General features: G+C 50.0%; 1 protein-coding gene across 1 annotated transcript in view; it reads right to left on the reverse strand.

Annotated features, from left to right (window-relative positions):
• Rfx8 (RFX family member 8, lacking RFX DNA binding domain) overlaps nt 1-8261 on the reverse strand; it is a 65429-nt gene extending 57168 nt beyond the window's left edge. Inside the window, exons 1-2 of the mRNA XM_004633199.3 lie at nt 8218-8261; nt 3552-3675 (exon numbers count right to left, since the gene is read on the reverse strand). Coding sequence (XP_004633256.2) covers nt 3552-3671 — 120 coding nt within the window. The 5' untranslated portion in view covers nt 3672-3675; nt 8218-8261. The remainder of the gene's footprint in view (nt 1-3551; nt 3676-8217) is intronic.
• Nucleotides 8262-22482: the final 14221 nt, after the last annotated feature.

Genomic DNA, 22482 nt, shown 5'->3' on the forward strand with positions numbered 1-22482 from the left:
TGCAAAAGGAAAGAGGATGAAGACGGGGAGGGAAAGGAGGAGGAGAGGGAAAGGGTGTGAGAAGATCGAAGCTGTGTTACAACCCTGTGCTGACACCCTGCAGGAAGGTGACTGCCACACACTGCAAACAGGTGCTCACAGAAATAAAAATTCAGCAATAATCCAGATACTTCAGTGCTTTGTAATTAAAAAAAAAAAAAAGAAAATGCAAAATAAATGCGGGTATACTGCATTCTGTGCTAGTTTCCTTGTGTTTTTTTTTCCTTTGGAATATTCTGCACTTTGAAATGACCTCACGTAAGATCTCTTTCTGTGTTTTAGGGGTGGAGATTGAGCCTGGGGACCACACATGCTAAGCACAAGCCCTACCTAACCCTGACCCCAAGACCTTAAAACAATCTGAGAAAGCAGGACTTACACAGGGCCTGTCATAGCCAGCTGGAGCCTCCCTCCTCGAGAGGCAAGCGGGTGGGAGGTAGCCCGGGAGGTCTGAGCCCTGGCAGGCCTCGTGTGAAGGGGGGACATGGGCTGAGGGGCAGCCTTCGGGGGCACCCCGCCATGGGAGAGCCTCTCCGAGGTCACCCAGAGCACTGAAGGGACCCAGAGACCGGCTCACACACATGTGAGCTAGGTGGTGACTGGTGAGAAGTCCAGAAGATGGTGACCACAGCACTGCAGGTCAAGCAGCAGAGTGAGGGACCAAGAACAGAGGGACAGGGGCTGCCCCTGGGTGCCAAACAGCTGTGCAGCGTGAACAGACCCACAGCGGCACTAACATTCCTGTCTGTTTGCATGCAGTGTGTCACACTTCCTGGAGCAGTTTCTGGGAGGCCCAGCCAGATTTTACTTTATGTGGAAAAAAAAAATGAGTTAGTTTTGTGGACCTCAAACTTACAGTGAACCAACAGAATGGTATGCCATAGAAGGATCAAAGTGAATAGAAGCCACAAGAGGAAGAGGATGAGAGGGGGGAGGAAAGGGGAGAGGAAGGGAGGGGAGGAGGGGGGAAGAGGGGGAGGATGGGGCACAAAGAAACAGAGAAAAGGGAAGTGCTCCTGTTCCTTGATGACCCCAAGGTTCTGGGTGGCACCATGGGGTGACCTTTCAGCTCTCTTCAACATCCCTGGGGCTGGTGAGATAGCTCAGTGGTCTAAAGCTCCTGCTTAGGCAAGCTCAGGGACTCTGGCTGGATCCCTAGCACTGTATGCTACACCAGCCCTGCCCCAGGCGGGCTAAGCTGATACCAAACGAAACCAAAAAAAGCCTTCCCCAATCACAAAATGGGCAGCAAGGGAGGCCACGTACGTGCTCATGGAGAGTGGAGGACAGGGAGACCAGAACTGCTTCCAACACCGAGCCTCAGGCCCCTGGGAAGATTGCACCACGTGGGTGGATTGTCACAAGCACAGAACTGCCACCAAGGAAAGGCTTCAGGGATCTGGACTTGGGCCAGAAGACCAGACGCACGCTCCTCAATGCCGTGATGACAGTAACACTGGTGTGTGCAGGATGGCTGGGGGAGACCTGTAGTGTCCACCTTGGGGACGTTTGGTCCAGATATTGCTGACCACATGCACTCTGGGCCGCAGGTTCGCTCTCAGATATTCACAGCCAGGAGAAGAGCCTCGCAACAGCCACACACACACACACACACACACACACACGTCACAGGGACATGAGTGCTCACAGCAGCAATGTGGGACACAGTCCACACCCACACACGTGGACAGCACACCCGTCCACTGTGAGGCAGTACACGACAGTCACAGGAAGCAGATGGCTCTTAACACAACGCTTAGGCAGAGGCACGCCCAGGGACTGTAGTCAACACAAGGCTCCTTTAGAAATAGGCTTTTTACCAACACACAGAAATGCTCTAAGACTTGATTGTTATTTTCTGGTGTGGAGACTGAACCCAGGACCTTCACGGGCTAAGCAGGAGCTCTACCACTGGGTTACACCTCAGCCCGTCTCTCTGGCAGGAGAAAAGCAATGTCCCGATGATGGGCCCTGCCAGTGGGGGGCAGGGACACAGGAAGGGAGTCAGGCGACGTGCTCCACTGAGGGCAGTGGGCCGACACATGTCACCACATTGCTGAAGAGTTTCTCTAGTTCTCTTCCATCCTTGTCTAGCTGAGTTAACAACCAGGCCATGAACCGTCGGTAATGAAAGGGTGACACAGAGCATCTGCTTCTGTCCACCTGGGGACTGCTGGGAAAGGAAGGAAGGAGGGGGGCAGGAAACAGAAGTGACAGCCTTGGGACCCAGCGAGCAGGCTCCTTATCGCCCAAATCACTGAGGCCCCCGCCAATGGCCACTCAAGTGGACAGGACGCACAGGCTGGCGCTGCACTGGGGCCCTGCCAGCGCAGCCACATCTCGGCCTGGGCTGGGTTTGCCCTAAGGAAGAACCACCTCCCTTACTGCAGAAATGCACTGCTGTTCAGCTCATGTCCCCGCACCCACCTCTGTTATCATAAAAGGCTTGCAGCCATGGTGCTCTAGACGCCCCCCACCCGGCCTGTGGTGACCCCAGAAAGGTTCTGGGGGGCTCTTCGCATGAAGGACTCTGAACTCAACCCAGGAGGCTGGATCTGCCGGCCCACACTGTGACAGCAGCGGTCCTTGTCATGAGTCTCTGGGTTTCTTTTGGGGATCGTGAGACAACACTGACACTGCTGACACTGCCACCTGCACTGTGTGTGTGTGTGTGTGCGAGTCTCAGGTCACTAAGGGCAGGCTCCTCACCTACCTTGCTCCCTGCTGTGTCCCCAGCCTCATCTGTTGGACGAGGAGGGGCTCAGACTTGGTGCCGTGCTGGTGTTTGCTGCATAGCCAACGCTCCAAAACAGACTACTGGCCTGGGTCACAACCTCCAAAGAAAATCTTTAGTGTCCACAAATTCTTGAAATGCAACCAAATTGTGCCTGGGAGTTCGTATGGTGCTGAGCGTTGAGATTTCTACAGGTTTTTTGTACCAGGAATCAAACTTAGGACCTTGCAATGCCATTGAGCTATATCCCTGGCATTTTCTTTTGGAGGGGGTACCGTGGATCGAGCCCAGGACCTTGCAATGCCAGGCAGGTGCTTATGCCACTGAGCTATCTTCCTGGTGGAGTTTCGAGATAGCAGTAACAAACCAGCAAATCTGACTTTCTGATAAGTGTTTGCAGTTACCATAGTAACAGCCCATCGGGGAGGCATTCTCTCAACCTTTTAGGTTCCTCACTATGAAGTGTGGGAAGACGGAGACAGAGGAAAGGTTGTGGCCACTTGATGGGCATCCCAGAGTGAAGCTCTGGGTACCCACGGAGAGCCCATTAGACCCAAGCGCATTTCAGAACGTCCTCAGTTATGGTCATGCACCACAGATGACATTTTAATGGATGACAGAATGGTGGGACACGCAGCTGCCCCACTCTGAGCAGGCAGACTCTGTGACGTGTGAACGACACGGAACAGCCTAATGGCGCATCTCTCTGAGTACATCTCCACTCCTACGCGACACAGGACTGTAAGGAGCACAGTGTTGCTTTGGTTCTGTACTGTACCTTCCCGAAGGTTGCTGGGTTGACTTGGTTCGGAGCATTCTGCCCACAGGTCTCCACATAAATCTCATACATGAGACAGCGAGGCAAGCTGTACCCTTCACAGACACAGAAATTGTCCATCAACCTGAGGAGAGGGGACAGGAGAGGAGATTAGCACATTTTTCTGGAGTAGGACATTTTGATAGACCAGTGACCAGACATGTGTGGGATCCAACCAAGTAAAATACACCTACGCTACTGAGTAAACATCCCTCCAAAGCTCATCATCAGTGTCAACAACGAGCCTTTGGGTCCTAGGGACAGTGGGAAGAATACTGATTATGGACTTTTAGCTATCAATTTATGGACATTTCGGATGGAAAAGTATTTAGAAAAAAAAATCACATGTATTTTCTCTGTCGCCATTCCCTAAGCGATAGACAGCAGCGACTAGTCACAGAGCATCTACGTCACGTAGGGCAGTGTGTCATCCGGACACAGCGAAGAGTCTATGGGCGGCCTCAGCTCTTGTGCCACATCATTTCACATAAGGAACAGGCCCGTCTGTGGCTGTTGGTACCCCTGGGGGTCCCAGAGCAGGCGCCTATGGACTCCAGGGGATGATGACAGGCGAAGCCAGTCCGCACATTTTTAAACACAGAGGAATCTTTAAAGCAGGAAACGTGCCCACACTGAGGACACACGGCCCACTTCCTGGTGGAGGCCCCAGTGGACTTCCCTGAAGAACGAAAGGCCGCTGTCATCTGTTGTACTTGTACCGTTCCGGATGCAGAAGCCGTGACAGCTGGAGTGCTGGGCTTGTAGGTGCTCAGGACAATCTTCCTGCGTCCTCCTCCGCAGGCCCGTCTCTATGGATTTTCTTAAGAAGGCACCGGGGTCAGCTTTGGGGTTCACTCTTATCTAGTGTGACCTTAACTAGTTCCATCTGTGAAGACCTACTTTTTTTTTTTTTTTAATCTGTAAGTCTGTTTTTTCAAAGTCAGGCCATGCTTTCAGGCTCCACGGGGACATGAATTTTGGGGATGATGTCATTCAGCCCGGTACAGCTCCCAAGGAGGTGGCTTTTCTGAGAGGGTCCAGCGTCACTGTGGGACCCTGATCTTTCAGGTTGCTGCACAGTGGCTCAGATACAGTAGCCTTCCTTTGGCCTGGAGGCTAAATGTAGAGTGATACCTGTTGGTGGGGAGGGGAGTGGCAAACCCCTTCATGTAGCTGACATTAACATTTTTCTTTCTCTTTTTTCTTAAGGGACAATGTTTCCTTGTGTTACCTAGGCTGGCCTCAAACTTCTGGGCTCAAGCAACGTTTCTGCTTCAGCTGCCTGAGTAGTTGGAACTACAGGGCCATGCCACGGTGCCTGGTCTTAAGATACCACTTGCTGATACATGGAAAACCCCAATCGCAGAGAACCCTGGCTGACTGTGAGGAACTGTGACCAAAGGGGACACATAAAATTTGAACTCACTTCCATTTATTCGGAGCTACTGCAGATCAGACAGACAGGCTCCCGGAAACATAGCATAGGCCACCAACTCCCCAAGTTCCCATCTCCATTTCTGATGGCTGTTCCCCCTTGTCACAGACACTCCAGTCCTGTACAATTGTCCTGTTTCCAAATGACATTACTGAGCCTCCCAGTTTGCCTGGATGACAAACAGCACCACAACTGGAGCATTCTGAACCTGAAAATGTCTACCTCCCCCACATCCAAAGCTCTTTGAGTGCTGAACGACGCCACGAGGGAAAAATTCCATGCCACAAAACCTTGTTTCATGCTTGAATCTACAAAAATGCTGTATACGAATTACCTTCAGGACAGATGTATGAGGGTGCAGAAGGGCAGACGAATCCACCTGTAGATGTATGAGGGTGCAGAAGGGCAGACGAATCCACCTGTAGACTTGAGACGCATCTCAAGACATCTCATTAAGGGTGTGCAAAAACAATTCTGTCTCTGACAGACAGCTGGAGGGCACAACAATGAAGCGCTGCTCACGCGCAGCCTGGCTCTCCCCAGCGTCCCCTGTGTCCCCTCCATCCTCTCCACAGCCTGGTCTCTCTTGGGCTCTTGCACTTTCCTGGGACACCAAGGTCCCTAGGAATCACAAGCCTCAGGACCAGGTTTCCACACCAGTGTTCCGCCCACCTGTGGGGATCCTCTGCCTGAGTAGCCTCCCCACAAGAACTGGAGCCCCTGCCACCTCCACTGCCTGCAGGGACCCTAAGGGCTGAGCTGGGAGGCCAGAAGGGCTGGGAGTGGGGCCACAGCCCCTTTGGTGTTTGTTGGGCTGGCCGCCAAGGGTCCTCAGGCTCCTGGTGGCCTCAGTGTCCCTAGCAGGAGGGAGGGGACTGCCTTGTCCCTTCACAAATACCTAAGGAGGGTTTCCAGCTGTGTTCCAGTCTCTCACTATCCTTTCAGGTCTCTGCACCCACAGAAGCCCTAACTTACTAATAGTGGCTGGCAGCGTCGCCAAGGGGCTCTCTAGAGGAAGGTGGCCGCCAGGTCCTTTCCTGTAAGAAAGACTCCAGAGAGTGGTGAGGCATCTTGCTCAGTGCCAGTGACTCACCATCCCCTTGCTGGAGTCGTGGGGTTTTTCCCGTTTCCTCTCAAGCTACAACCTACCAAAAACTTCCCTTGGGAGGAGAATAGGAATCTTGTACTTTGTCTGTCTATTTCGCACTCCGAGACTTTTTCAGAAAGTCCTGCAGGGAGACACCCTGTGAGCAGAGCGGCGGCCTGCTGCGGCCTCCGCTGCAGCCTTCCTCCTGCTCGGGAGGCTTTGTATCCTGATTGCTTTTGCTGCCTCTGTTTAAATGGCAGCAATTTAGATTTCTAAATTTCTGTGTAAAAATATTTAATTGTTTATTCCTATTTTTTTTTCTTTTTTTTTCCCTTCACATTCTGTAGGGATTTAAAGTTTAACATATCAATACTTGATGGATGGGGCTGGTGAGATGGCTCAGTGGTCTAAAGCACCTACTTAGAACAAGCTTAGCAAAGCACAGGGACCGCGGTTCAATCCCCCAGCACCACATGCCAGCCAGCCCCGCCCCCTGGTGGGCTGAGCTGGCCACACACACACACACACACACAAATAAATAAAATTAAAAAAAAAATACTTGATGGAAAATACCTGTTCCATGCTATATCTAAGATGTTTGATATGCAGAGAGATAGTGAGGTTAAGCTCAACTGCCTATGTTATAGGGTAATCATATCATTACGTTTCTCTTCTGGAGGGTTAACAACTTAAGTCTGCAGACCAAAAAGAAGAGAAAAAGAAGGGCTGCAAGGACAGCCAATATTTTGGCCCTAGCTTTTCAAGGTCAGTGAGGACTCAGGACATAGGAGAACCTGTACTGTAACATCGTGTAACTCAGTTGTTACAAATTTTCTGATCAAGGAGATTACGGAGCCACAGAGGAAAGTGATCGATGATGTAGAGTGTGCCTAAGCAGAGTCACATGGAAAGAAAACATTCTCTCAGTCTTTCACAGAGAGCAAATTGGCCAAGCAAAGCCGTGACTCACCAACAAGCCTGACACTGACAAAGGATCAACAAACTGCGAGACAGGGTTTCAGGAGAAATCCTGAGGGGATTTGACTGACCTTGTCAAACACAAAAGTTACATTTCTTGTTATATAGGTCTTGCTTTATCTTGGTCTTAACCATCCAGCAGAAAAGTATAAAAATGAGGTATAAAAAGTAAAGCCATATTAATATGCTGAGGTGTAAAAGGCTCAAGTCAACAACTTCTGACATTAGTCCTATGGATAACCCACTACTATTATGGACTACTGGACTATATTGGATTATTTTGCTGAATTCATGCACCTACAATATTTAAATAGCAATGGAACACCCATCTCTGACAAAACTAAACAAGAAAAGGGGATACAAATGAAGGACCATTTTGTATCTGTATAAACAAAATAGGATAGATACACAGCTACTTTCTCTTAATTCAATGAGAAGAAAGACTGGTACTAATAATGTTTGGACAGGATGTCATGTCTGCATCTTGTCCTATGAATATGTCACTACAAAGACAACAATATGCAATGTACTAATTATTGAAACCGTCCTACTAATCGGTTTTGAAACTGTCTCATTGCTATTTGTTTCTCAATAAAATAAAATTAAAAAAAAAAAAAAGGCCAGAAGTGAACGTCACAAAGTGGAGCACCACGCTGTTAAAGCTAAAAGTGCTGTGTTTTAAGGGAGAAAATGCCTCAATTTGGGTCTCACGCTAAGCTAGAGCATTTTGAGTTGGTAACACCCAAGATCTCTGAGCTCTCCTCAGCCACAAGCGAGGAGCTCCCTACCGCTGGCAGGGAGACCCAGGATGGAAAACCTGGTGGCCACTGGCTCCCAACGCAGAGGCTCTACGGAGTGTGTGCGTGCGTGTGTGCACGCGTGTGCGGTCTACACCTGCACTCCATCAGGGCTCTGGCTGCCAGCTTAGAGGATGCTGTTGGAGGCCAAGGCATGAGGATCGCACCCAATGAAAGGGATGGAGGGGATGTGGCTGAGTGCCAAGGCCCAGCCCTTTGGGAATCCTCCTCTGGGGCCCACGCCCTCCCCTCAGCTTTGGGTCCCAGGTCCTGGGCAGCGGCTGAGGGGCGATGTTCCTTCCCCTCCCCCACCCGAGGGCCGCTGCTCACCACCGCAGGATGCGGCCCTGTAGGCCCCGGGTGTCCGCAGGCCCCTCGGCCATGGCCCAGCGCAGGGAAGCGGTAGGATCTGACTGCACCGGTCCTGCCACCCGCGGTGTTTACTTTAGAGTGGGGCGCGTGCGGCCGGGCGCGGGACAGGACCCGAGGACTGGACACCTGAGGACGCTAAGGCTAGGGTCGCACGCGACGCCCCGCCCACCTTTGCACCAAACCAGGAAGCGACCAATAAAATCCAAGGAGAATCTTTCAGGTTGAGTCAGGCCCGGAGTGTTTGGTGGGTAGTGGGGATGCACGCCCTCCAGAGGCTGAGGCCGGAGCATCCTCGCAAGTTCGAGGGCAGCCTGGGTTAGGTAGTGAGTTCACGGCCCCTCTGGACTACACAGAGAGATCCTGTCTCGAAAAATCAAAAAACAAAAACTTGGATCACATAGTCTGATTTTGGACACTTTGAAAATGCAGATGCCGAGCATAACCTGGGCCTCTTTTCTAGCAGGTCTTGCTGCAGGGGCTGAGAAGTGGAGGCTCTGGCACAGGCTAATGCTGGATGCTCTCAATCCCCCGACTGCCTGTCCCCCTGCTGTCGCGGACCCCCAGGCCCAGGGCCAGTGCTGGCTTGGGGGCGGGGCACACCAAGGAGTCCAGTGGTGGCTGCCTTGACAATGGCTGCTCCACTGTGACATCCAAACCTGTGCCCCACTGGTGTGACACTGAGTTGGTACTCTCTCAGACCCTCACTTCTTTCCCAGGAACTGTGGGAGGGTGACATTAAGGGACACGTGTTTGGGTGGCATGTTAGGAGCCCAGTCCCTCCGGGAGAGGATCTCAGTCTAGACGAAAAGCACAGTGGATGACTCCGCACAAGACCCAGGCAGCACAGGGTGAAACTGGACAAGTGGACGCACATCATCTGCAGGAGGTATGCAGATGCCCAGGAAGCCCAGGAAACGAGCCTTAGAATGTTGGAGAAATGCAAATCAAAACCATACTCACTGGAATGGTTTTTAAAAAAATAGGAACTGGGGCTGGGGAGATGGCTCAGTGGAATAAGCTCTTCCCTGGCAAGCACAAGGGCCTGAGTTTAAAAAAAAAAAAAGGAACTAAAGATGTTGGTGATGATGTGGAGAAACCAGAGCTCCTGTTCACCGCTGGCAGAAACAAAATGTACAGCTGCTATGGGAAACAGCTTGGCCATTCTCTAAGTATTAAACATGGAGCTCATAAACGATCTGGAAAATCCTGCTGCTGGGCAGGTACACCGAAGAACGTGCCCAAGGGCTGGAATAATATGCAACGATGCTCCCAGCTTTTTATTCAGCATTTTCCGCTACCATAAACAGAGCGGCTTGATGACCATGTCCAGTGATAGATGGTTCCGCCAGCAAAGCGGGGTACAGGTACACCACGGGGTAGTATTCAGCCTTAAAAAGTAATGGAACCGTGACACATCCCAACATGGGTGAACTCTAGAAATGCCACAAACTGAAACAAGTGAGACCCCAAGTACAATACTGCTTATCTGAAACTTAGGAGAGTTAAACCTTTGGAGACCGAAAACAGCTAGTAATTACAAGGACCTGGTGGGAGAGGAAGGTGGGAGCTCACACTCACGAGTGCAGTCTCAGCTTTGGACAGGGAGCTGCTCCGAAGGCCAGCACTGTGAGGGACAAACGTGTGTACTTACAGGTGAGCCAGCTGCTGTCCTTTTCCATGGCTGCTAATGCACCTGGAAAGTTGTTCTTTTTATTTTGGCTAAGAAACTTAGAAAAATCAGCCAAGGTCACCTGAGCCACTCTAACTTTCTTTTAGATGATCTAAAGTAATCTTTGCACAATCTAATACCAAACTGAGCATGCCCAGATGTGTTCCTGACAGCCGTCTTTCCTTGTTTCCATGGTTCTAGGACCTTGAACTGAGCATGCTCAGAAATGTACATCTTATTAGAGCATGCTCAGAAGGGTACATCTTAAATGGAGCATGCTCAGAAGTGTCCCTACCCTTTCATATGCTTTCCCATATGAATATGTAATGACTCCCTGAATAAATCCCTATGCTTTTTCAAGGAGAAGCCCTGCATTGTAAATAACCCACTGTGCTCCGTCGATGCTGCAGGGAACAAATCTTTCTCCATGCTTGAGTTTCCTGTTGCACTCTTTGCCCTTGCACTCCCCGAAGTGCAGAGCTATTTCCTTAGGTTACAGAATAGTGAAAATGTGTAGCAATAGTAGTGGCAGCTGCACACTCATGCGAATGTACTTGATGTCACTGAATGACATCTAATGTGCTTAGAGTGATCCTTTTGTCATGTATATTTTACCATTTTAAAATAGCTCTCCCTCAAACTTACACGTGTTTGGGAACCGCTTCCAGAAGTAGGGCAGAGATTCATTCAATAAGTGAAAAAAAGTGGCAGCACTGGGCAGTTGTTGGGAGACAGCAGGGATCTCCAAGGCAGCGAGTGCGAGGCCCCCAGGGCAGCGCCAGCTGAGCTTTCCTGGTTTTCTCTAGGAGAGCTGACGGGTTCCTTCCCACTTGGACGGGAGCTCTGCGAGGCTCCTCCCCTGCGTGCTGGGTCGGGATGGCTCAGTCCTGAGCTTCCCGCTGCGGGCCAAGGTCCTGCTCCGGGGCCAGGGACGTGGGCGGCAGGGCTCCTCTCCTCCTCATGCTGTTCCTGCCAGCTCCCTTCCAGCTGGTAACATGCCAACAGGCCCATTCATGTCCCCAGAGACTGGGAACCACCAAGGCAAAAGCCTGTGTAGCGTCCCTCTTCTTACATCACTGCTGTCATAAACAACATCTGCCTACGTACTGAGCACCAACCAGTGCAGGCCCTGGGACACACCTTGGAAATACGGCAGTGCTGCCACAACCCTTGGGTTGACCAGTAGTCTCTTTGCTACTTATTGCATTGAACATGAGATGCTACAAAATGCAAATCTTACCTCATCTTGGCCCAGAGCTGTGGAGGCCTGTGAGGTATAGGGCTTTAGAAATGAGGCCAAAGTTCAGCTTACCCCCTCCTTGCTGAGGGCCTGCTAATTTCATCTACTACAGGTGCCAGCAGGTGTCCCTAATTTGACTAGTCATCATATACATTGAGGCAGTTAGCAGCAGCTGTACGTTAGTACAGTGACATCCTTAGAAGATGTGGCCACAGCGTGTGGCTTCCCAATGTGGCAAATATGCAGGGGACCTGTGCCCCTGCGAGGGCCTCTTTAGCAGCAGGGTCATCGTGGCTTTCAATGGAATGTGGAGCTGCACCCGACATAGCAGAAATTATTTGGTGGCACTCACTCTGAGAAGCCTGGCCACGCACATGACTCTCGTTCCTGAACAATCTGGTCTCCGTCCATTTCCAGGTTCAGCATCTTCACTCTAATATCTAACAGCACTGCAAGAGAAGTAAGCCTCAACACTTCTCCGATGTGATTCCAGCTTCTTGCGCTGCCCCTTACACACGGAAAGCCCCTTTTTCCTCTGCTGGAGGGAACATCTCTTCCACCTGAACAGAACTTCCTTCTCCACCTTCAGTCTAATTGGTGTCTGGGTTATCCAATTAGCTACAATTCACCTTCTGAGAGGGCACCAGCTGGGCGTCGACTGCACACAAAACCATCTGTGACGATCCCGGGTGCGTGGCTTCATCCAATTCTGGCAATTAGCCACTTTCTGTGGATGTACCCAGGTGTCTTCAGGAAACAGATGTGCTTTTAAGTAAAGCTAAAGAGTAGCTGTAATGCGTGAGGCCAAGCTGCACAGTGCGTAGCTGGTGTCAGCGCAGACCTGCCTCTGCAGAGACCAGACAGCCGAGCAGGGCGTCGCGGGCGGAGACCAATGAGGATGCCGGACTCTAAGCCGGGGGGGAGGATGCAGGCTCACACTGTACAGGGCCAATCAGCTTCTGGACAGATTTCAGGTTTGCTCTCTGAGGGTAGCATTTTCCTCAATTTGGACTCACCTCTTCAGTATTTGGGTCTTGCCACACTTGAAATTAGTTGGAGCTCTGTTTTGCTTTGTTTTGCATTTCAGCTCATTTCAGTCCTGTCCTGCCTTGCCCTACCCTGCCCTACCCTGCCCTGCCTTTCTCTCCCTCACCTTGCCTGGCCTCACTTGGCCTCCCCTCCCCTCCCCTCCCATCCCCTCCTTTTTCTTTCCCTCCCTTCCTTCTTTCCAGTGGGGGTCTTGCTGCATGGCCCAGGCTCGTCTTCAACTCCTGGGCTTGAGCAGTCCTCCCATGTCGGCCATGCCCAGCAGCTGGCACTGCCTGTGCACAGCCGGCTTCTGGCCAGTTCATGATCTGAAGTGCGTATCTGGAGCACAGGGAGACAGCCCACTGCTACCGAGGCTGCTTTCCTGGCTCCAGCCCTCCTTCCTTGCCTTTGTCACATGGCAAGCTGGTTGCATGGGTGTGACAAATAACATTATCTGCACAGGGACCCGGGGAATGTGTGGAATGAAACAGCTTCGTTCATCACAGGATGCTTGCAAATTGTATTTGTAGAGCACCTCATTGAACTCTTTCATTGCATTGCAAGTGGAATTTTTCTGAAGTGTGGTGGAAAGCCAAGCCAAGCCAAAACTGTTAAGGCTGGTGCCTAGTTATCCCCCAAATCCCCATGCAGTTCTAGGTGGGGCTTTTCCCGAGGTGGCTGGTTCTAGGCTGTGTGATGCTGGATTGATTCATGGTGCCATGCTAGGCTCAAGGGCACTAGGATCAAGCATGTGGGACAGAAAGACACCCTCCCAGCCCCTTGTTTCTTGTGCTGTCTTCTGCCTACTGTGAACTGGTTTTCCTCTGCCACCCCGCCTTGGAGCCAGCTGAGTATGGACTGAAACCTCCACAAACCGTGAACTAAATAAACCTTTCCTCCTTTAATTTTGGGTGTGGGATATTTTGTCGCAGCAACTCAAGAAACATAGCTAAGACAAAAATGAAAAGAGGTTTCCTTTCCTTTCTTGCAGAGATTAGTTGGAATTTAATAAGCTGTCTTGTTACAGCTGTCACATAAACGAGGCAGGCAGTTAGGCGCTCTTCCAAATCATAATTACGTGCAAAATCATAAAGCTTACCCTAGCTCATTAAATAATTTTCCAAAAGAATAGGGAAAGGCACACTCAAACAGTTATTTTGGATTTGTGTAAACATCATGTGAAAGGGTTTTATGGGCATTGAAGAATAATTTCTTGAAAGCAATTTTTGCATGGTGGTGTTGGCTGATGTTTTGGTACAACAAATATCTCCATCACTCCCTGCAGTTGGGGTTAAAATGTCCTCATGCAGCTGCCCGCCTCCACTGGGCTGTGTGGAATTCGATCCCGGTGCTATCTCTGCCACAAAGCATTGCACGAAATCATCTACAAACAACATACACGTTTGATGCATCCTGCCACGGGACAGCAGACGGGCTGCTGGCTGGTCACATGACTCGCTAATTACCAGCTGGGATCCCCGCCAGAGAGGAGCAAGAAGGCTGTTTTACCAAGAGCACCTGGCTGGGGCTTTGCTGAGCACAAGGCGCACAGGTCCCGACCGACCTAAAGACTGTGTTAAACTGAAGTTTGCTGTTTGAAAAGAAGCCATGCGTCTCCACGTGGGTTAAAGGTGAACACTATTATGACCTTCTCTCTGAGGTGTAACTAGAATTTTTTTGCCAGTTACACCTAAGGCAGAGAACTAATATTTAGGAAAAATATATATAGAGAGAGAGAATTAAAAGGACTGGTGAGATAGCTCAGCGGACTAAGCATCTGCATAGGCAAGCGCAGGGATCGGGGTTCAATCCATGGCACCACATACATGCTGGCCCCACCCCCAGGTGCGCGGAGCTGACCACCGAGTCCAGGCTTGGTGGTGCAAGCCTGTCATCTCCATGCTGGGAGGCTAAAAACAGGAGAAGCACTACATATCCAAGCTGCATAGTGAGACCTTGCACCAAATACATTCAAACAAAACAAAGAAAACTTAAAAGAATTAAAAAGATAGATCCCCCAGTACATGACCCAATCAAAAAAATGGGGAACTAAAATGAACAGATACCTCACAGAAGTACAAATAGTCACCCGGGGAGATAGCTCAGTGGAATAAGCGCTTCCCTGGCAAGTGCAAAGGCCTGAGTTCAATCCCCGGTTCCACCAAAAAAAAAAAAAAAAAAAAAGTACAAATAGTCAAGAATACATGAAAAAGGTTTAGCATCTCTGGCCACTGAAGAAATGTAATTAAAATAACACCAAGGTTCCATTTCACTCCAGAAAGAATAGCTGAAAGAGGTTTCAGGGAAAAGGGAAGCCTTCTACAGTGCTGTTTGTCACATGAACCAGCGCACCCATTCTAGAAGTCGGGGTGGAGAGGCCTCAGAAACCTGAAGCCAGCTGCTCCCCTTCTAAGCGTCTTCCCTGGTGACTTAGGGTGTCATAGTGGTTCGTGTACCCCCATCTTATGGAAGCAGAATTCATAGTAGCTACATCCGGGAGGCAGCCCGTATGTCCAACAGAGGGACGGATAGAGACAATATATTTACACACCGTGGACAGCCACTCTGCTATAAAGAAGGCTACACTCGAGTCTTCTGTAGTGTCATACTGCATGCAGTGCCAGGGATCAAGCTCAGGTCCTTGTGCTTGTCTGGCAGGTACTTAGACTGCCAAGCTGTCTCCCCATCCTCTTCCCTGCTTCTTTTTAATCACTGTCTAGCAAGGGTTTCACTGTTTTTAGTCCACGGTTTTCAGAAACCTCACCAAGGCCCTCCCCTGCTTGTCTCCTAACTTCTCCTACAGTAGGGAAACAGGTGCACGTCGAGACCATAGTGATAGGTGAAATGCATCGGACACGAGCTTACATCTCACATGCTTCTACAGGAGGAAGCCAAAATATAAGTACATTAGAGAGCAAGAGAAAAGATAAATCGTAGGAAGCTGGGAGAAGATTTTTTCAAATGGGAAGAGGGCCACGGGAAGGAGGGAGCTGGGGAGAGGTGGGGATGAGGAAAGAATTAAGGAGCATTACGTGTGTGAGCCAACACCCCCATGCAGCTCTGCACTGCAAACATATAAATAAGAATAAAAAATAAAACTGGCTGCTTTGAAAGAAGCATGACTTCATTGGTGTTACAAGTGTAGAATATGAAGAGCCCGCAAAGCTAGTCCAAGGTGCAGGTACACATCCAGTAGCCTTTACCTGAAATACCTGGGACCAGATTGGGATTGGTTTTTTTCTTCCTGATTTTGGAGCAGCTGCATACACATGGTGAGAGTCCTGGGAACGGAGTCGGGTCTGAACACGAAATCCATTTGGGTCTCACCTACTCTCTCTCACACACAGCCTTAAGTTTGGTTCACACGTCTGAACGTTTTTCCACGTGAAGTAAGGATTCACGGTGTGAGATTTTCCTCTTGTGACCTCACTTCAGGGCTCAAAGAGGGCCTCCTGGCGAATCAGAGTTCAGGTTTTCGGATTAGGGATGGTGGGAGCCAGTTGTTGGGATTGTCTTTTTCAGTCGTGGTAGGATCACTGCTTCTCCACTCTTCTGCAGCCCAGACAAGGGGACCCCCATGTGGCTTCCTTCTGTCGTGGTCCCTGGAGTGTCAGGACTCTGGAGTCCTGGGTGGCCTTCTTCCCACCCTCCTCCCCCTCTCTATTTCTTTCCTTTCCATCTCTCATTATGCAGAGGGTCAGGAAGAGTACGAAGCCCCGGGATGGCGACGAGGGTAATGACGTGGGTGCGGAAAACACGGTTCCTTCATACGTCATACTTACTCATGAAACTCTCCCACCTTGAGGGCTGTGGTGTCGCTTGGTGGCTGAGCATGTGTGAGGCCCTGGGTTCCAGCCCTGACACAAACAGCACCTCGTGTCCGCTCGCCCAGGGAGACGTGCTTCTTTATTTTCTAGATAAGCGGATTCCCTGAGAATTTCAGCAGTTTGCCGAAGACTATGCGATGGTAATCTAGCTGCAAGTACGTCGGTGGCCTCAGCTTGCCTCGGTTTTGCCCACTGCGTCCCGGCCCCTCTGCTTACCACAGAATGAAAACAGTGATGCGGCTGCACATCTGAGATCACGCATCTCGCTCCGCGTAGGCACAGCCTGCAGTTTGAGCTGCTGACGTGGACACCGTTGCTCTTGGCCCACTCTCTCGCTTCCGTCACAGAGCTCGCAGTCCCTGGAGAGCTGCCCGATCACCCGGCTCAGGGCCCTTGCTCGTGCTGCACTTTTGGTCTGGAATCTATGTTTCCCTTTTGGCCTTCCCTGGCTAGATGCTGCCTGGCCTGCTTCAGCCTAGCCTCGCTTTGTCTTGAAAGCCTTCCCGAGACTACTCCAACTGCAGCCCCGGCTGGCTGCAGGAGGCTCCCCGCGCCCTGCCAGGCTGGGCTCTGCCATCTGTGTGCTTCGCAGCCCTTCCTCCACAGTTGAGCTGCTTAGGGTGGCTGCGCAGCGGGGGTACCCTGGAAGGTGCCGAGTACGTGCTTGTTGAATGACTGAAAAGAAAAGAAATGCCACCTGGAAACTTGAGTTTTGTGGTTCCCAAAGGGACTGTACCGTGTCTTGCACCTTGTGCCTCAGCATAGGAGCGTCTATTCCGTGAGCTGGCGTGGGTGTTTCGTTTGGATTCAGCCAGGAGCTGTGGTGGTTGGGCTTCCTGACTTTCTTGGCTCCGACTCTCCCCTGTAGCCCATCATCAAGAGGCCTGCTGCGCTTTGCTTCCTCTGTAAGGAAGAAAAACAAAGCCAAAAACAAAAGTCGGTTTAACAAAGGCCAGCACAGGAAAGCTGAAACAATGGCTCCCACACTTGGCTCCTGAGTTGCTAAAAACTTTATTCCATATTAAAGAAGAGAGTTCCTCAGGTCCAACCAGGGCCCCTTTTCCTCCCGGAGAGGCAGCAAGGAGTGGGCCTTTCACTGTGCGTGCTGATGGCTAAGGGACAGGCAGGGCCTGGAAGGAGGGGCTGTCCGGGGCCCCAGGGAGGGCGGCAGTAGCGGCCAGTCCCAGCGGCTTGGTGCTGCAGGGGGCGAAAGAGGCGGCTGTGGAAAGACCGGGCCCCACAGTGGCGCTGTGAGGGCCGAGGCCAGGGCTCTGGCGGGCTCTGGTGGGCTGACCAGCAAGGTCCGGCGACAAACACTGGTGCGTCCCTCCTGGACTAGTAAGCCCGAAATGTGATGAGTAGGGTGACATATCCGGGTCCACCGAGCCTCGACTCCTACGATGCCCTCCTCCTTCTGTAACAATGCCTTTTTCTGGGTGTGCTGATGATTTTAGAAAAGTTATAGTTATTGCTGCTTACAAGACTGCATTTTCTTTTTGTTTTATTTGATTTGATTTGATTTTGAAGAGTAAAAGCAGAAACAAATGGAAAAAAAAATAGGATAATATATATCAATGCATATTTTACAGATTTTCAAAACAGGATTAGCTCATTAACAATGGTTGTTATATTATCTATTTTTTATCATCAAATTTGTTGCTCAGATTAACAGATACAGTTATGCAAGATTGGGGAAATAATTGAGTATTGGTGCTTGCTTTCAAGAAATTTTTTGTTTCAATTCATTTTATTTATTTTGTTGGCAGAACTGGGGGTTGAACTCAGGCCCTTGCACTTGCCAGGGAAGCACCTATTCCACTGAGCCATCTCCCAGGCCCCTGTTTTAATTCATTTTAAAGAGAGTATAAGAATTGATAAGATATTAGAAATGACACACACTTAGAAGACCAGGATGAGAGGCATTCAGCCACGGGCTTCCTATTACACATTGCTGTCCGCACTGTAGATGGCAGATATCAGCATGCAGTTAGTCAAGGTGAAAATTCTAAAGATTAACTGCTATTTTAAAAAAAGTCTGATGGAAATTCTTGGTACAGTCCCCTCAGCCATCCTGTATGCATACTTCCGTGATTTTCGCCCTTTCTTTTTCCCTATCTCTTCTCCTTTCTCTCATCTTTGTTGTTTAATCCTTAAGTTCAATTTCTTTCCATTTTACTATATCTATTATACCTTTCAGGTTTTACTTATTCTTTCAGGTTCTTATACTAGGGAGACAATCAGGTAATTACACATGTGGGTCGGATTGATTTGACTCATGTGTATAGCTTCTAGTCGCATCCACTTACCTATAAAGGCTTCCAGTTTGTCTGTCTTTATAGCTGACTAGTACTCCATTGTACAACAGTACCACATCTCTTTTATCCATTCCTCAGGTGATGGGCATTTTTGTTGTTTCCAAGATTTTGCTAACACAAATTGTGCTGCTACACATGGGTGCACATATGTCCCTATAGCATGATGTTTTCAGTTCTTTTGGGAAAATACCCAGAAGGAGAATATCTGGATTAAATGGGATTTCCAGTCCTAGTTTTTTGAGGCCTCTCCACTCCAATTTCCGCAGCGGTCGCAGCAGTCTAAGTTCCCACCAGCAGTGGAGAAGGCCTGCTTTTCCCCGCAGCCTCTCCAGCATTGGTTAGTACTTGATTCCGTTATGATAGCCGTTCTTTCTGGGGTGAGATGACACGGAAAAGTGCAATTTCTTTGTGCACTTCCAGCCAAACTCTCCGGCTTGTGACCTCGCAGGGCACCTCAGCTTGGCCAGAGTGGCCTGACACGTGGTCACTTCTGTGCACAAAAGGCCCTGGACAAGGAATCTCCGTGGAAATCCACTTTCAGGTGCAAGGGTGCTCCTCTAATGAACTTCCTTCCTACCTAGCTCTAACGTCGTCTCTTCCTTTCTCCTGCAGTGTGAGACGGGAACTAGAGTTCCGGCAGCTGTGGGACAGGGCACTGACTTGAAAACACTACCAAGTCACCAGCTGTTCTGAGGAAGCTGGCAGCCTGTTCACCCCAGACAAACTGCGACTGCAGTTCTCATCTGGGACCGTCCTCTCTGATCGCTGAGAGGAAGGAGGGGGAAGGGGAGGAGGAGGGGGAGGACGAGGAGAAAGGGAAGGGGGAAGAGGAGGAGGAGAAGGACGAGGAGGAGGAGGACGGGGAGAGCGAGGAGGAAGAGCAGGGCGGCTTCCGTCAATGGAAGCGACCTCCTACCGTGTTGTCTGTACTGCTGACTTCACGGTTGAGGACCTGGCTGTGTGAGAAACTTAGAAATCCTTCCTCTCCTTTTTTTGCCTTCTTTGGGATAAAGTTAATATTTTTATTATTTTATTTTTTCAAAATCCTTTAACCATACGGAAGCAATCTCCTAGGTTTCTGTGCTATTGGCGGTTCTTCTCGAGATCTTAACCTTCTGACGCCTCATCAAGGCACTGAGCACACTCCTGGCAGGGGCCGAGCCTAGCAGCCCGGCACGCCCCGCACGCCCGCACGCCCCGCACGCCCCGCACGCCCGCACGCCCCGCACGCCCCGCACGCCCCGCACGCCCCGCACGCCCCGCACGCCCCGCACGCCCCGCACGCCCGGCACGCCCGCACGCCCCGCCTGCCCGTGCCTTTCGGCTCCCTTATGCAGAAGCGCGCTCCCTTTAGGGCTCTGCCCCCCGCAGCCTGTTTTCTACCGGGCCTGTGCCCTCTCCAGCTGCCTTTGCTTCTTCGGTTCCTCTTTCGTTGCGGTGCTCCAGGGAGGCATCACTAGCCTGCCTGCACGCCATCCTTGACGTTCTGCTAACTCGCAGTCTGCTCTTAGAAAATGCTGTTTTTGTTTCTAAACAGCATTTTTAGGTCTTTCTCCTGCTGTTTGGAAAGACGTTCACCCTGGATTTAGGGCTCCTGGCTGGCCTTGCGGCCTCCCCATGTTAGTAATACTGTTCCACCGGCTTCTGTCTTCCATTGTTGGGGCTGAAGAGGCAAAGTCGTTCACTCTGTGGTTTCTTTAAAGCTGATGTGTCTGTTCAGGCGTGGTGACGCACGCCTGTAATCCCTGCGCTGGGGAGGCTGAAAACAGGAGGATCGCCAGGAGTCTGAGCTGTGTAGTGAGACCCTGTACCAAGTGCGTATAATTAAATAAAGATAATGTCTTTGTTCTCCCTTGCCTTTTGACCTGTTTAACTTGCTTATGGTATTCTTTCTTTTCACTATAATAAGTTTTTATTTAAGTTTTTAAATTATTTACTTATTTGATGCAAAGTCTCTCTACACAGCTCAGACTCATAGCGATCCTCCTGTCTCAGCCTTCCCAGTGCTGGGTTTACAGGCATGAGCCACCGCATCCAGTTTTGGTAGCCAACATGGTGTGCCAGGGTTCTGGGGCCAGCATGGCATGCAGTACCAGGGACTGAGCCTGGATCCTTGTGCTTGCCAGGCAGGCACTTAGGCCGCCAAGCTATCTCCTCAGCCCCTGAACGCTTGTTCTTGGAGTTGGGCTGAGATTTCTTTTTGGTGTTGAGGTTGATCCCAGATCTTGAACATGGTTTTATGGCACTTCTGAATTTTGAGATTGATTTTTTTAATCTCAAAAAACTGAAACTATGCCCAGGGAACAGCTCTTTATTTTCCCCTCCTCTGGCTCCCAACACCACCACTCTTCTGTCCCTGCGAGTCTGACTCTGTTAGCTTCCTTGGGCAAGCGGAACCACATGAGTTCTCTCGATCTGCGACTGACATGTTCCACTCAACACAATGTCTTCATGGCTTCGCGCTACATAAATCTATACTTTGCTGTCCCGTTCACCAGTCAGTGGACTCTGGGCTCCTTCCGTTGTTTAGTTGTTGGGAATACTGCTGTGAAGATGGGGACAGACATATCTCTTTGAGAACCTGCTTTCAATTCTTTTTGTGTATGTAACCAGAAGAGGAGTTGCTGAATCGTGTAATGATTCTGTTGTTAATCTGGGAGAGAACCATGATACTGAGTCTTTCCCCCGCCGTGACTTGACTGTATCACTTTGTTTCCATTAACATTGCACAAGAGTTCCAATTTCTCTGCTTCGTCAGTAGCATGCCCTATTTTCCGCTTTCAATACTACTTCTACTACTAGGTTTGGGTGGTACCTGACTTTATTTTTGAGACAAGATCTCACTACACAGTTTGGGCTGGCCTTGTGCTCACTTTGTAGCCCCAGGCTGGTTTTGAACTCACAGTGATCCTCCTGCCTCAGCCTCCTGAGCGCTAGGATTACAGGCCTGTGCACCACCATGCCAGGTTCTGGGGCCAGCATGGCATGTGGGCCAGGAATTGAACTTGGGACCTTGTGCTTGCCAGGTAGGTGCTTGTGCTTCTGAGCTATCTCTCCAACCCTGTGATTATTTTTTTATTATGTGCTTGACATCATAACTGAGAATCATTTGTAGACATTTATAACATTGAACATATTATCTTTTCCTATTAAAGGTTTGCATTCGTTTCTGTCAGATACTAGGCTGTGTCGGCAGTGGAATATCCAATGAGTCTATCTTCAGGGCTAGAGATTTCCTGAGTTACCAGAAAGACTGACAATCTGGTCATAAGCCAGGCTTGGGCTGATTTCCTTTTGACTTGCTCTTGCTTCTCAGGGCCAGATCTTTGAGGTCTGTGCCTGAGGTAGAGATCCGCTTAATGCAACCCCCAAGGCTAGCCTTCTCTACACTCTGACTTCTGGATTGTGTCTTCACCGGGTTCTCATGTGGGCAGCTCAGCCAAATCTCCTGCCCCAGTCCAACCAACAGCCGACACCGAAGTCTGGGCTCGCTGCTGTGGTTTGACAGGCTCCCCCCCACAACTGAGGTGTTGTTGATGCGAGGGCACCAAGAAGCCAGGCCGTTAAGAGGTGGTTGGGCCTCAGGGATCCTCCCTGATTGCCACAACTGGTGCTCTGTGAAGGCGGCTTGCGTGTCACTCAGACACTCACCTGTCTGCCTTCCTCCATGCAAGGCTGCAGCTCCACACCGAGATGGCAGCCCACCCAGACAACCGAGCCTGCCGATAGCAGATTTTCTAGTCTCCAGAGATGTGAGGAAATAAACTTCTGTTCTTTATAAGCCTAGGTATTTTGGATGTCACCACAAAGTGAACAAGATCCCACCCCTCTTAGGCTAAGATCCTGTCTTGGCCTAATGCCATTTCATTGTCATATTAATTTTTTGATGTTCTTAAGGTTTCTTTATTTTTTTTTCTTTTCAAAGTTTTATTGATAAACATATAGCAATGAGACAGTTTCAAATCAAATCGAAAGTACAGTTTCAACAAATAATACACTGCATACATTCTTCTCAGTGGTTAATTGCTGTACAAGATGCAGACTTGTGATCCTACTTACAAACACCATTAGAAAAAATCATTCTATTCATTAAGAGAATGCAACTATATATCTATCCCAACCACTTTGAATACACAGATACAA

This window comes from Octodon degus, unplaced genomic scaffold (assembly GCF_000260255.1).
Source record: "Octodon degus isolate 3935 unplaced genomic scaffold, OctDeg1.0 scaffold00052, whole genome shotgun sequence".
Classification (NCBI taxonomy): Eukaryota; Metazoa; Chordata; class Mammalia; order Rodentia; family Octodontidae; genus Octodon; species Octodon degus.